Raw genomic sequence first — 16,232 nt, forward strand, 5'->3', positions numbered from 1 at the left:
TGCATTTTCAGATCGTGTCATACTAGGCTAACATGTCAAAATGTTTTTTTTTATCACTAGAGAATAAGAGTGACAACTGTTAGTTGGTCTCAGAAATGTGGGCACTATAGTTTTCTTAGATATTTTTCTAGTTTTTAACCATCTTCAGTCTTTACTCCTCTTCTATGGCTCACTTTCTCTCTCTCCACTTTCTCTCTATAGACAGACACATAGACAGATAGATAGATAGATAGATAGATAGATAGATAGATATGTAAACATATATGTGTGTGTATACACACACAAACACACACACACACACACATTTATATATTAGCTTTCCCCTTGTTTTCAAGGCCAAAATATCAACCGAATGCTTTTCAAGCATGACATCCATTTTGTTCTATGCATTTCATCTTCACTGTTAGTCCAAGTATCTCTAGTTAGATTTCTCAACACCATACAGAGACATCTTTCATGAAGGGCACCAATTTTCTTCTTGCCAAGAGCAATGCTTCTTCGAGCATTAAGAACCGATGACTAAAACTACCATTTAGAAATCACCTTGTTCAGGAAAACATCTCTGCCCTAGACATTATTATCTTTCTCTAATCTTTCTTCCTCAGGAAACTCATCCAGCTTTTCTGTATATCTGTTTCCCTATCTCTGTTTATCGCATATGTATGTGTGTGTGCGCATACACATACACAGTATTTTTAATCTTAAAATTCCATTTTATAATAGAACATATACTTTTGAAATGATTTTTCTTAACAGAGTATTAAATACTTTAGTCAATATATATTTAATATATAAGCATAGGTTTAGAAGCTGCTACTCACATTCTAAAGTATCTAGTACAGATAATTTCAAGAATACAATAGCTAAAAAAAAAGACATCAGTGAACCATTCCATAAAGAATGTATCATTAATTTCAAAATATATTAAAAACACATAAAAATTATTGGAGGTATCAGGCCATTAAAAATTCTAAAATGTGTAACTTCAAGTGCAAAATAAAAGACAAATGAGTTGTATTATAATATAAAGAAAGAAGAATCATAATTAAGTTTTAAGCAAAGTATACAAAGAAGGGAAGTTTACTCATTCTCTAATAAGTTGATTAAAAACACTCTATGACCTCTTCCTCCTTCTTTATCAGCATCTTTTAAAAGCCTCCTCTTTTCATGACATCTTCTCTAATTAATATGAAAGTAAGTTCCAGATTCCCCAGAGGCCTACCCTGACTTTAGAAGCAATTAATTTTCTATTCACTTAACATTCTATAATGAAGTTTTGCCCTTTGACAGAAAAAGTAATTTATTCACTCAAATGTTTATTCAGAAGTTGTTATATCCTTCATATTGGTAGCAGGGCTTGACTTAAAATGTGCCCGAGGAACCGAAAAAAAAATCACTTATTCCTATAGTCAAACATCAGTTGTGTTAAATACCAGGCCCTATATTAGGCACTGGCATGTCAAAACCAAAGTAAGCCAAGCCAAAACAAACAACAAAACCAAATTAAGCTCCCATCCCTAATGTCTAGAAACCCACACTCTAATCAATGTTACAATGGCCAGCAATCAGTTTGGATAAGTAAAAAGGAATTACATTATGGTATCCTTCATAAAGGCAATGTGAAAATATTGACTCTGTCAATGCCTTCCAGCCAAAGGCCACCAGGAACATGTCTATAGATTAACAAAGTTAAGTTGAAAGGTGTAGGGCTGTAAGAAGATAGAAAGACTTTATCGGAGTTGTGCACATGTAAGGTGAGGGGGTGGTCAAGGAAGTAATGAGATGTTGTAAAGAAGCAGAAGTACTTCTATGACTGGGTATCTTAAAAGGTTTTGTCTAGGCGGCAAGAACAGGGTAAAGAGACTAAAGCTAGGATTAGAAAGATGACATAATTTGTCCTATCAGTGAAGATGGGGGACATGCAGTCACTTGGGATGGCTTTCACCATGTTATTTTTTTTGTGTCTGTACTGAAACATGATTACAAAACGGTCATTTTTTGTCTTGATCCACCACATTCATGAAGTGGTCTTGTCTAAGTGTTGGCATTCGGAGTCATTGTGCATATTCAACAGGACAACATCACAGACTATGAGCACGAGCACAGCATCGAGCATCTCTCAGTACTAACTGAAGAAGCCAAGCCAGCTCCTGATTATCAATGGCTGCTTTCTGCTTTCTCAAATGAATATCAACAGAGGCATAACAGGGTAATATTCATGTTTTACTAAGTTCGCTTTGACAGAACTCATGCTAAAACTTCTAAAGGAATACAACATTAGTGGCAGGGAAGACCACATAGGGATTGGCATCTTAAACAGAGGTGAGCCATGATACTAGCTTCAATAAGGGCTGTAGTGATGCGAATAGAGAGAACAGGACAGTTTCAAGAGCTGGTAAGAGAATAAAATTAATTGAACTTGGATAGACTGGCAAATGGCAGGAAAAGGTCTAGATGACCAGTTAGCTTTTAGGTTTCTGGACTCGGGTGTCAAAACAAAGAAAGAGAAATAAAGGAGGGCTGGGGAGATCATGAGGTTTATTTTCAGTTTTCAGGCAAATATTCAATTAAAGTCTATTAGGCAAGTAAGCAAACAGGCTTGGGCTTTAAGGGAGAGGCATGAGCTAATGATACAAAGTTGGGGTTCATTAGAAAATAGATGTTATTTGAATAGGAGGGAGAGAGGATAATCCAGAGAAGAAAAACAAGACAATAATTGTGTAGAATATCACCATTAAAGGAAAAGGGGATAAAACAAATGACCAAAATGTTCAAAAGGAGACCAGTAGATAATGGTAGCCCATAAATCCAGAGAGTAAAGAATTCCGTGAAGGATAAAGAGGTTAATAGAATCTAGTCCCGCAGAGAAGTTGAAGAACATAAGGCACAAAAATGGTCCTATGTGTTTATAGGAGAGGAGGGGTTTAGTGAAGATACAGACATATGGCTGAATGGAAGCAGGTTCTTTAGGACATACACACAGATTAGCCTTGACCAGCCAAAGCACCATCTCTTCCAACAAGGCAAAGGAGGTAAAAAAGGAATATGAGAACAAATACACACAATTTGTGAGGTATTATCTTAAAATAAGAGGGAAAGTCATCTACCATAAATGGTGGGGAAAAGTTTAGGAGATCCACTAAAAATGTGAAATAATTGTTGACAGAAATAGGGAAGAAAATGTACTAGGAATGCACGAAAGCTTATGGAGAAGTACCAAGCAATCTGTGTAAATACGGTATTTCAGGAAAAGAGTCATGTCTGGCAATGAAACATCTATAGTTATGCAAGTGGGTAGCTGAATTGAGGAGATTAGGGAAATGGCAACTTTTGGAGATAGCAGGACAGCCTACAGGGTCTGGGATTTTTATGGACGGAGGTACAACTTGGGTGGAGAAGATGGTGATCCTAACGCCAAAGTCTTCAATGAGAAAAATAATATTATAAAATGGTGATAGATGGCTATTGGGCATCAAACACAAGGGAAGAGATTTTTACATAGAGAGCAGTACCTTTGGAATTGGCCCTGGGAAGTGAGGAAACTAGCACATCTAAATGAGTGGCAAAGTCAAAGAGTCATGAGTGTTAGTGGTGTTCCTGAGGGTCAAAGTGGTTTCCGCGGATGCAAAGAAGGAGTACACAGGACAGAAAGTTTCTTTCCGAAGAAGGGCTTCAGAGTACAGAGGGACTGTGAGCAGGAAGGCACGAAAAACAAGCGAGGCAGAGGAAAGCGAGTGTAAAAGAGCAGAGAGATGAAGATACAAGAAAGCACAGATGAATGGAGAGACCTCTGTTCTGGGTGGTAAACCTGGATAATTGAAGTAAAAGAAATGTAGAAAGAATTGGCTTGAATATTTCCAGTACAACTTGTTTAAAAGTTGATTTGGTGTCAAGGGAGCATTGGCTCCAGAAAGAGCCCAAGGTCTGTTGACCTTAACAGCTGGTATGAAGGCTTTCAAGAGAACACTGTACAGGTGTACAATCACCTTGCAGTAAGACTACACTGTTATTTCAATTCCTACCTTATATTACCATGTGCTCAATTCAAAAAGTTGAGTAGCTTTACCTATGAAGTCAGATTGCAATTCTCAACTGTGGTGACATTAACACAATGAGTAAAGGAACTAGGAATCTGGTAAAGTCCCATATGGTGCCTTAGAGTACTGATTCGCAAATCTTTATGTACCCACAAATCACCTGTGGATCTTGTACAAATGGAAATTGAGCCATTGGGTCTGAAATCACATATTTCTAATAAACTCACAGATGTGGCTAATATTGGTTGCCTAGGGACCACTTTGAGTAGAAATGTCCCCTAGAATTCAACTTTTAAGTAAGTGCATTATGTTGATTATATGGATAAAACACATGGCTAATAGATAAGGAAAAATTATGTTAGGTTAAATAGTACTTAAAACTGAACTGATAATGTTCGAGGATATTCTAACTGGTTGAAAACTCATGAAAGTAATACCTGAAGAAAGAAGACAAGAGAAAGAAAAAAAAAGAGGGTAATATTTAGCCATTTTTAATGGACACCTAAAAAAGAATACCATTCAAGTTCATGAGACAGGCCTCCCAGGTATTCAAAGTAAGTTACATACACTGACAGGTGAACAATTAAGAAAACTAATGTATGCTTAAACTGCATATCCATCATCATTACTATGTATTTCTCTCACGGATTTTTAATACATATATATTATATTTAGCCTGAAGCAAATGTCTAGGTAAATCATTTCATGCCCTATTTTAGTAGGCAATTAAGAATGATGTTGTTATTTCTGAAAATGAGAGTAGAAGTTGATAAAGGTGACTCATGCAGCATCAGAAAACCACTCATACAACATTGTACTTTTTTTTTTAGTACTTTCAGTCTGTCATTGCTGACACTATTGATTAAATGCAAATTGCTTCTAGGTAACCATATGATAACAGGAAAATTTTGAATTTATATTCTTGAAATGCTGGAACTCAATTTTGCTGCTTGATCAGAGCTGTTTTAAGATACAGAAATAGGATGACAAACAGATAAGTAGATTATTAAGATAAATTAAAAAAATTTAAATTAGCTAATAAAATGTCTACCCAAGGTGACTTATACTCTCAGTGGCCAAATTTGTCACATGAACTTTAAATTGTATCTAGAGTTCATCTTCTCTAAGTAATTTTCCACTCATAGAATTTCCCTCCACAATCCTAACAAATAATATACCTCCAATAAGTATACATTGAAATAACACTATTTTGCTAATTTTCTACCATATATATATTATGCTCTAGTTTAATTTTAAAGCTAAAACATTCATAACATAATCATAATGTTCATTTCCTGAAATTGTTTATAATAGTCTATTGTTATACTAAGAACATTGTATATAACTAATAATGCATTTAAAAGAACTTTCCAATGTATAAATAGTTAACTCTGAGACATGTTGGTGGAATAATCTGCCCCCTCCACCTCAAGCAGCCTAAAAAATAGATTATTTTCTCCTAGAAGAAAATCCTTTCTTGCTCTCCAAATGTTCCAATTCCACAGCAAGTATTAGCTTGTATCTAAGAAAGTGTTGTATTTGTAACAACCTAAGGGAGTTTGTATTGTATGAAACTGACTGCTCAAAACATAAAGCAGAGTTATCCACTCATGTGACCTTCCTATACTAAAACTATTTGACATTCAGAATATTTGTTTCTTTAGCCTGCCCACTATGGAGTATTTACTGTGACTGTTAAAACTCTCTCACAAACAATTGCCAAAATGGATGTGTTATAATCGTGAAGTTGAAATATCAAAGTCCTGATAATGTCCTTGAAGATGAAGCAGCACTTATTAAATTAATAAAAATCCCTATTGTGAAGGACACAACTATGATGTCTCAGTAGAGAATAAAAATAGCAAACCACCTCTTGCTATAAATAAATACTGAAAAAAGGCTGGACATCTTTTAGTTATGGTAATGCAATACATAAATATCTGGAAAATGCAAATCTGTTATGACAAGTACTAATGAGTATAAAGAATAACTTTTGGATGATAGTGAAAGCATAAATAGGGTCCTAAGTATATTTAAGGGTCTATATACTATTCTGCAAGCTTGCAAACTCCCAGCCTTGAGGTGACAGAACAAGACATGAAGGAAAATCAATATGAGTTCATGTTATAAAATTGTTAACTTACAGCTAAATAATATAAAAGTTAAAGAAGGCTTATGAAAAGCAATCCTGCTTAGTCACAGCACAACCAGGAAAGATTTCTCTGTGCTAAACTCTGATTCTGCTTGATATGCTAAACATATGTTAAAGATATATTTAAAAGGACTATATCATACTGCTTTAATCTTCTCAACTGATAGAATGAGACAGTACAAAGCACAGAGTTTACAAGCAGCAAAACTTAGGAAAATACATAAAATTTAATGCATAACCTACATTGACTTTTTCTTTAAGGTCTGAGAAGTTGCCTTCCTTCCGATAGATTGCAAATTCAGGACTCTGCAACACAGCTTCTGAACGAGTAATCCAACTGTGAAGTTCAGTTATATCGACATCCAACCTAAGACAGGAAAAAATAAGGGTCATTATTTCTTGATTATCTCTGTCTCCTGTAAGAAAAAAAAAAAGCAATCTATTCACATTACCATTCTCCTTCCAATCTGAGACTCCTGCCTGATGCCCCTGTTCCTGTTAATAGCACTACCATTTCCCTAGTTAGGTAGGCTCAAAATTTGGAATTAGCTTTGATCTCCAGTCTTATGATCGTGGAGTTCATTTTATTAATTGCAATGTAGCAATTGCCTCCCTACAGCATCTCCTATAAGCTATCACTCAGCCTCTGTTTGAATGTTTGCAGTGGTTGAAAAATTACTACTCCCCAAGATAACCCTCTTTCTTTCTGGAAAGTACTTACAGTAAGCAAGTAATTCCGGTCAGTAGCTCCCATTGAACCATACTTGGATATCCATGCCTTTATGCAGTCTCCACCAATACAGACTCTGAAATGGGCTCTGTGACTTGCTAAAGCAAATGGGATATTACTAAGGGTAATGCAAGCAGAGACTTGATAGCTGCTTGCGCTGTCAATCCTGTCCTCTTAGAACATGCACTGAAAATGCAACTGTTACCTCAGAATTCCAAAGCCCCATTAAGGAAGCTCAATCTAGCCAGGTGGAGAGACAACATGAATGAGAACGAGGTACCACGCGTGTGAATAAAACTTTCACATGTTGATCCATCTCAAACACCATTGAATATAACCAAATGATTCTCCAGCTGATACCAGAGCATCAGAGCTACCCAGAGAACCCTGCCCACATTGCAGAAGTGTAAGAAAACATAAAGAACTGTTGTTTTAAGCCACTAAATATGGTGGGTTGTTATGCTGCAATAGACATCTAATCACATGCCCTAATATTCACAAACATTCTTTTATTGCAGAGACTTATGGAGTCAATGGGATTTAATGGTTGGATCAGGTCATTCAGATCTAGTTAAAGCAGAGACTGGAGGAGAATCATGGATGGGTTGCAAGGGTGGAGGATGTCTGTGCATCACTTGAAATTCCAGGCACAATTCTAAATGCGTGTGCATGTTTTCTTGAGAAAGAGTCCCTAGATTTTATCAGCACCTGTAAAGAATCTATGAAAAGAGAATTTAGAAATCATCTAATCCAAGTTTATTAAAACAACAGGCAAACAAAGTCCCCAGAAAAATATTTACTCGTATTTCATAGGCAATTTGTGAAGTAGAACGAAAGTACAGATACAAAATTTAAGACCCCAAGTAATGTACTTTAATCACCATGCTGTATCTTCTTATCCAATACAGCACTCAAATAGGTGAAATCAACTCTTTAAAACCCCTAGAAAATAGCTGACAGTATCCTACCCTACTTCTCATTACTTCAACAGCTAATTCCATGGCTTGCCAGTCTCTTACTTAAAATTTGGTTCCTAAAGAGATCATGTGAGTAGTGTTTAGTACAATCAGGAAAGAATACACAATTATCTTCTTGGATATGCAGCCTATGAGTTCAACCAATGTTTTGATTTCCACATTAGACTTTTAACTCACACTGAAGTTAAACTGAGCTAAAACCTTCCAGAATTTTTCACATAAACTATCACTAAACCAGTTCTCCATAATCACAAACTTAGAAGCTGATTTCTTGAATTCAAATTTCAGGGCTTGAAGTCATATAAACCTGATAAAATTGTGCATATTACTTGCAGGCTACTGTTTTAACATTAAGCTAATACAGAGCTTCAGAGAGCACAAAACACTTCCAAAAACATATTCTCTTTTTACGTTCTTAAAAAAGCCCATGGTAAGATCTTATTAATCTCTCTGCTCATGTAAGGAGATGGAAGCTCAAAGAAATTGAACTAATGAATCTCAGACTGTTAGTACCATGGAGAAGGAACTCAATTCATCTTGTTTACCGTTATATCCTTCACCTCAAAAAAGGCCTGGTTCAGAGGAACAAGTATTTACTGAATGAACGTTACCCAGCTAGAAACAGAAGGAACAGAGATTTGAATTCGGAGATTTCGACTCCAATCCCATGTCACTGAAAGTTAAAACTTTTATATGCATGTGGACTGTAAATATTTATGGATTTTTATTTTATCACACATGGTGATTCTTATCTTCCCTACATTTATTTTTTCTCCCTGTAAGTTCAGTTACTGGGTTTCCTATTCCTTCATTCAAAATGGTGATAATGAAACAGAATCCTCTTGCAGGCTTCTTAACATCTCTTTTTCTCTCTTTGATGTTAACTCATTAAATCAAATCTTCGACCCTGGTCATGTAGCCACCTACAAAATTCAGTGCATGTTTTCCATAAGAATGTTTCAGAAAGCATTTTTGTTTTCCTTTCCTACAGTATAAACTTCACTGTTTCTATCTGCCGGCAGCCATTCACATGCTAGTGAATGGGGCAAGGCAGAAGTGTTGAGATGTTAATACCACTAGGGTGAACTGAGGGTTGATGGGGCGTGGGAGTGAGGGAGGGTGGGTGATGGGTATTGAGGAGGGTACCTTTTGGGATGAGCACTGGGTATTGTATGGAAACCAGTTTGACGATACATTTCATATTTAAAAAAATACCACTAGGGTGACACCAAGCGAGAGCTGGGAATTGGTAGATAAATATTCCAGCTCCCTTGCCCTTCAGCATGACCATCATGATCAAAGTTACGCACAGTGCCTCAGAGGGTTCCCAGAAAGACTCCTCTCCAGTTGCCTCCGGCAATAACCCATGTGTGTATCCTTTATTCTTTTCCTAACCTCACTTCTCCACTTTGCTTCCAATTCTCCCATAAACTATTTGCACGTAGATCTTTGTCTCCAGATCCACTCCTGGGGGAATGCAATGACCAACAGCCTCAAATGAACCCAGGATTCTGCCATATTTAGTTGTTTTCAACTTGAACTCTGACTCTCCACAGGAACTATTTTAGACTTTTTCTAAAGATCTCAAAGCACTAACCCATCCTCCTTCTCCAGCTATCCACAGATGACATTTTTTATTACACCAAGAAAAGTGCAGCTATCAGACTAGAATTTCTTCCACTTCCTATATTCAAATATTCAGTCTTATCTGTGAGCACCCTTCTCATTCCCTTCTCTTATATTTGAGCCACTTTCCCTTCTTTATCTAGTCAGTCCCTCTACCTGCATTTGATACTTTATTCTCTTTCTTCTTCTCAGGCATGTGAGTCTCTCAAATTTTTGTTACCTGTCTACCATAAATTCACCCCTTCCCTTTCAAGTGAATTCTGCATACAGAAATTTAAACTTATTGACTCATGCAGTCAATACTTTTGAAGTAAACTCTCTCCTGACCCTCATATTCCCTTGCAGCCATTGTCTTATCTTCTACACAGGCACATTTTTCAAGAGCGATGCAGTTTACTGTCAGTTTTCCACCTCCTTTTCACTCTTTCCACTCAACGTTGTTTCTCACCAAAAACATTGCTTAATATAGCAATCATGTCACTGAAGCCCACAGAGAGTTTCAAGTTCTTGCTATGTAGCAACACTTAACACTGTGGACCACACTCTCCTCCTTTTGCCTCCATACCACTCTCTTCTACTTTGTCTTCTATTTCTATGACACCGGTAATTTTTTTTCTTTGCAGGCTCATCCTTCTCCACCCACTCATTACATACTAAAGTCATCAATCATCTTTTATTCACTATATTACTCTCTTTCACTAGCAATCTATTCATGCTCATGACCTCAATGGCAAGCTATAGGTGTCAATGACTCTGAAATATGTATCTCTAATTCAAGCACTTCTTCTGAGCTCCACAGCTCCATAATTCTAACATACCGTCTCCACTTGCTTGCTGTAAAAGCTCCTTCAACATAAAGTGTCACGGCTTATTGTTTGCTCTTTTCCCCCAAACAGGTACTCTCCCAGTGTTCCTCAAATCTGTGAATGGCATCACCATCTGTCATCTATAACATCTTCCTCTCCTTACTCTCTCATAATCATTTGCAAAGCCTAATCCATCATTCTATTTCTTCTGAATGTGTCTGCTTCTCATGGTCTCCACAGCCGGTACCCTTATTCACCTTGCCATTAAATGTAATCAAAACTACTGCAATGGCCTGTCAACTGGCTCTGGAAAACGTTTCTAGAATCCTTCCATCTAGTTCATGCATTGCTGGCAAATGGTAAGTTCTAAAAACATATCTGAAGGCACCTGGGTGGCTCAGTAGATTGAGGGTCTGACCCTTGATTGTGACTCAGGTCATTATCTCATGGTCATGAGAGCAAGCTCCATGTCAGGCTCCGCACTGGACATGCAGCATGCTCAAAATTCTCTCTCTCCCTCTCCCTCTGCCCCTCCCTTACTTGTTCACTAAACAAACAAACAAACAAACAAACATACCTGATTATGTTACTCTCATCCATAAAATCCCTCAAAACTGTGCATTTCTCTTACCATACAGACCACAATTTCAATACAGTCCCGATCTGGCCATAACAGATTACTTAAGCTTATATTCTATTTTAGCCTTTATTCAAACCCTCCTAAAAACAAATCTCACTTCAAGTTTTTTAGGGAGCGCAGAACCACACTTAACTTTTGTCCCTACTCCAATGAAGTAAAATACTTCATTGACTCTTACTCACCCAGCCATTAGAACATTTCTGTCTTGGAAACTTAGCTGCTTAGCATAATCCACTTTGGCCACTTTGGTCAACCTTGTCCCTTTTCCTTGAAATCAGTGTGACCCAATTACACACCAAATACACTCTGACTCACAAAGGTGAGATATAAATATCAACCATTCACTGTCCAATTTTCCCCCTTTGGACTTGATCTCTTTGGTCTCATTCCCTGCTGATTCAGACTGTCTCTAAGAAACACTGCTCAGTTCCACCTACAGGTCCACGAAACTAAAACTTAACTAAAGCTACACGGCTGGCATTTCAGCTGGGAGAGATCTGCTAAGACCTATGGTGGAGAAAGTTTTCTACCAGCCAGTCCTGGAATTTACACTGGTCTTGTTGACACACATGTTATAGTTATCATTTACCACCACCTCCAATCCATTTCAAAAAAAGCTATGTATTCAATTTGACAGTAAATAAATGTCATTCAAAAAGAAATCTTCTAAACACTTTTAGACATGTGTCTTTAGGAAGAATGTGAAACTGTGTATGTTTCCTTTTAAAACAAATATTTCCCTTCATTTCTACCACAAAGTTTACACTAAGTGCTTACTATATGCCATTGTATTAACCTCCATAGATAACAGACATAAAAATGCATCCATCCACATGATCAAAAAGTGTAGTTTAGTAAACCACCTATTTGACAAAATAAAGTGCTTTAGACATTGAACTGGGGCTCATATCACACTGTGACTTTTTTTTTGGATAATCAAAAAATACCTTTTCAATGAATTAGGATTAAATCAGCTTCTAGACTAGAGGCTCTGTCCAGTAAATTGGTTATCTGCACACAATGAAGGCTTCGTGGAGTCAACACCATGGTAACCATCTGCTTGCTGCCCAGTCTGCAAAGATTTTAAGGGAGGACTGGCCACCACTTTGCACAGAGTTCTGATAATTCAGATCAAGTGAGGCAACAGGATGTGAAATTCCAGACAGGTCTTTCCTCATTCAATTTTTTTGTTTGTTTGACTTGATAAATTTGGAAAGAGGATGCACAAAGTGTCTGAACTCCTCTTTTACATAAGGATCCTTCAGACAGTGATTATACTCCTTTTTTGATATACAGGTTTTTTAAAAGGGATTTCAAATTTTTCAAGGGCAGTTGTGAGTGCAGTGCTTTACCTAAGAGACAATGTCTATTCATAGGCACATAGGTTAATATGTTACACGTTCTTTCTGAAATAGAATGAAACGAAATATCAATGAGTTTGTACTATTCTCAGCAGTTAGACTTTCTTTTTCTCTTTCCTTTCATGATTGTGACATCTGGATTTCTTTGGAAATAGGTGGAAGCCAAACCTAACTCTTACATGATTTAAGCTCTGAGCTATTCCTTACCTGATCCTTTTTCGTGCTTTTTTTTTTTTTCTGTTGCTACCATTTGGCCTTGTTGCTTCAACCATATCTCTGATTTGCTTAAACTTTCTCTGCCCCAATGTAATATACAGTCAGATTCCACTCCACCGTCTGTCATTTGACACCATCCCTTAGAGTTCCGGGAATTCAGCCGCTAGCACTGTCTTTCCATTCCAGTATTCTGCCAGGAGTCATTCTCATGTGTTGATACCAACAATGAGGATGGAAGGGTGAAGGGGAAAGAGAGACAATTTCAAAAGGCCTCCCATGCTCTTTTGTCGAGCACCAACATCCCACATTCAATGCTTTAGTCTCAGTGACATGACTGCTTTTAGCAAAATGAAGGTCGCCTTCTTGGCTCCTACTCAGATCCTGGCCTCTAAGTAGCAACTGCACATTTATTTTATTCCTTATCAATTTGGCAGCTATTGCATCATCACTTTCTGTGGTTTGTCCCCTAGTTTTCAGTACTATTAAATATTTTTTCAGACATTTCAGCTAATATATATGGCACATTAACAAACTCCCCTGATTTAAATACATACATGTTCATAAATAGGGTGCTATCTGCTCTTCCCACCATTTTGCCAGTGGTGGTTTCTTTAATTTGTTTTAATATTTATTTATTTTTGAGAGAGACAGAGAGAGAGAGAGAGAGAGAGAGAGAGACAGCGAGAGACAGAGACAGAGAGAGAGAGAGAGAGGGAGGGAGGGAGAGGAAGGGAGAGAATGACCAGGGGAGGGGCAGAGACAGAGGGAGACACAGAATCCGAAGCAGGCTCCAGGCTCTAAGCTGTCAGCACAGACTCCAACGCAGGGCTTGAACCCACGGACTGCAAGATCATGACCTGAGCTGAAGCTGGATGCTTGACCAACTGAGCCATTCAGGTGCCCTAACCAGTGGTATTTTCTACCATGCCCTGTACTACCTGAGGCTGGGTATTTAATCACCAACTAAAGATATGATACAGATATAAGTCATATCTGTATCAAGAAATGTCCTCAAGAAAAAGACCGAAAAATTATTTTCAATACCATATTAAATCTTGGATGCTGTGTATGTATTTCTTTTTTCATTAAATCGTTCATTTCTATGAGTTTTTTCTTCACTTTGAAAACTCTCATGAAATCCTCATTAATGAACTGATACATAGTAAGTTACTCATAATGGGCCTCTACACATACTTCTGTATGTTATTACAGACAGAATCTACCCCTTAAATCCAGTCTATCTTAATCCAACTTAAAGTTATTTGTATCTACTGAGAAATTTATGACTTCTTATTCTCTCTTTACAAAATGATTTTTCTTCTACATCTGTTGATGAGTACTCTGTCCTCCATTTTCCAAGCATGTTCTAAAACCTCATCTTTGCTATTATTTATGATTCACATGAAGTAACACTGTTTTCTTCTTTACAAAGACACTCATTACACAACTAAAAGTTCTAAGATCCCATAGATCCGAGAAGCAGAACTTTCAATTTTTATTATTTGCAAAGGATTTATTACCGAAACAAGGTCATTATCTTTTTTTTTTAATTTTTTTAACATTTATTTATTTTTGACACAGAGAGAAACAGAGCATGAACGGGGTAGGGGCAGAGAGAGAGGGAGACACAGAATCCGAAGCAGGTTCCGGGCTCTGAGATATCAGCCCAGAGCCCGGCGCGGGGCTCGAACTCACGGACTGCGAGATCGTGACCTGAGCTGAAGTAGGACGCTCAACCGACTGAGCCACCCAGGCACCCCAAAACAAGGTCATTTTCAAAGAGGCCTTCCATTTTCTGGAAGTTTCAAACTATCAAAAACTATGTGCATATATACCAAATATTCAGAAGGTTGAAGTTTTCCCTTAATTGTATTGTACAAATGGACTCTACTTCATCCAGTTAAATTTTCCATAATGACAATGCAAATTAGATCAGTTACATTTCCTTATGGTCTAAATTGGGACACGTGTGTGTGTGTGTGTGTGTGTGTGTGTGTGTGTGTGTGAATATTTTAATATATATATATTTTTAAAAACCCACAGAAACACATCCAAAAGAACTAAATACTTGCACTTTAAAAAGTTATCATTTTTGGAATGTTTGATAGTATGTCATCATGTGAAACTTGTGCTGTATGATAATTGTGCTAATTATGTCAGAAGAGCCTCTTAATGGGCACTGACTGTATTCTGTTAATTTTCTGTACAGTGACTGCCATATGAAGTATTAAACTGCACACTTACATAAACTGTAATCCAGTCACTTTCAATATACCATGTGGTAGTCATCATTCTCAAAATGTGTAAACTTTGAAAATAGAAATTCTCCAAGCTCCCAGACATATCTAATTTGATTAGTGAGCTAGGCTATGCATGGCCATTTTACATCTTTAAACATCTTTGAACAGAGAATTTCATAAAAAATCATGAGCCTCATCTTGAGAAGCCTGAAAGTAGTTTTGACTCTTGAGCATATATGTAAATTTTAACTAGCTAGAACATACACTTTCATGCTTAATGGAAACAAAAACTAATGCTCTTTTTCACTGGTATTACAACGTGGAAGAAATCTTTTTGGAAGTGAGGCAAGAGTTCAAAATTTTGTTTTTTATATTTTTAATAATTACCTTCCTCAGAGTTCTGGAAAATGAGAAAACATTTTAATTCCATATTGATGTATGAGTACTCTCCTGACCCCAGACCACGTGATGAATTCCTATCCACCTTTGAGATTCGGTTCACGATATACAACTTCGGTGAAGGTTTTCTTGATCAACCTCTCCCTCCCCTTCCCGTTTCAGCTTTCTTTCTGGGAAAGCTGGTCCCTCCTTATGTTTCCACATGTTACTTGCTTTCAAAAACTAAATAAACAGAACGCAAATTCAATTTGAATCAGAGAGCTCTAATAAAATATCAGATGAAATTCTGTATAAATTCTGTTAGTGCTAAAATCAAAGTTATTTTTAAAACTTTAAAATGTGTTGAGTACATGGTAATTATTATACTTTCATAGTTACATGATATTTTAAGGGGGAAAATCTCATGTAACCAAGAAAAAACAAGTCAACATTTCGATAAATACCTCCTTGAAACCAAGGTATTTTGTGTATGGTACAGACACACAGATGTGTGTGTTTGTACAGTGTGGGTATGTTTTTCTTGGGGAGGGGAGGAGACAGGGCCACATGACTGCCTTATAGGTTTTGAATGTGTGTGATGTATGTAAGTGTTTGTACGTGTGTATATATGTGTTTTAAATGTAAAAACTAGTGTGCAGTGGAAGGTTACTGAACTGAAAGTGAGGTATCACAGGTTTTAATCAATCATCTTGATCTGTATGGTGTTTTCTTAGGCAAATGACTCAACTTATCTGATCTTCCTTTAAATTACAGAAGTTAAAAAGCTTTTTTTCCATCTAACTGGTGTTAAAATAGAAACGAACAAATACTTTTTGAAATTACTCTTAACTGTGTTTAGTTACCTCACTAATTAAAGCAATTGTGACCTGAGATACAAAGCTGAGGTCAGCTTTGCTTACATTGCAACATTTATATTCCAATTATATCCATCTGTTTATCTAGCAATCAAATTAAATAACATCTAAGGATGTTATAATTCCTAGTTATAATACGAACCCCTTAAACTGTTCTCAACACTTCACACAGACCTGAAACAAAATATGATGAG

The 16,232-nt window shown here is 36.9% G+C and overlaps 1 protein-coding gene across 6 annotated transcripts in view; it reads right to left on the minus strand.

Annotated features, from left to right (window-relative positions):
* Positions 1-16,232, minus strand: part of DMD (dystrophin) — a 2,018,590-nt gene that overhangs the window by 1,345,657 nt on the left and 656,701 nt on the right. For all 6 annotated transcript variants that reach the window (XM_043570319.1, XM_043570321.1, XM_043570317.1 and 3 more), the window contains exon 18: positions 6,433-6,556. In XM_043570319.1, the coding sequence (XP_043426254.1) occupies positions 6,433-6,556 (124 nt within the window). The remainder of the gene's footprint in view (positions 1-6,432; positions 6,557-16,232) is intronic.

This window comes from Prionailurus bengalensis, chromosome X, assembly GCF_016509475.1.
Source record: "Prionailurus bengalensis isolate Pbe53 chromosome X, Fcat_Pben_1.1_paternal_pri, whole genome shotgun sequence".
Classification (NCBI taxonomy): Eukaryota; Metazoa; Chordata; class Mammalia; order Carnivora; family Felidae; genus Prionailurus; species Prionailurus bengalensis.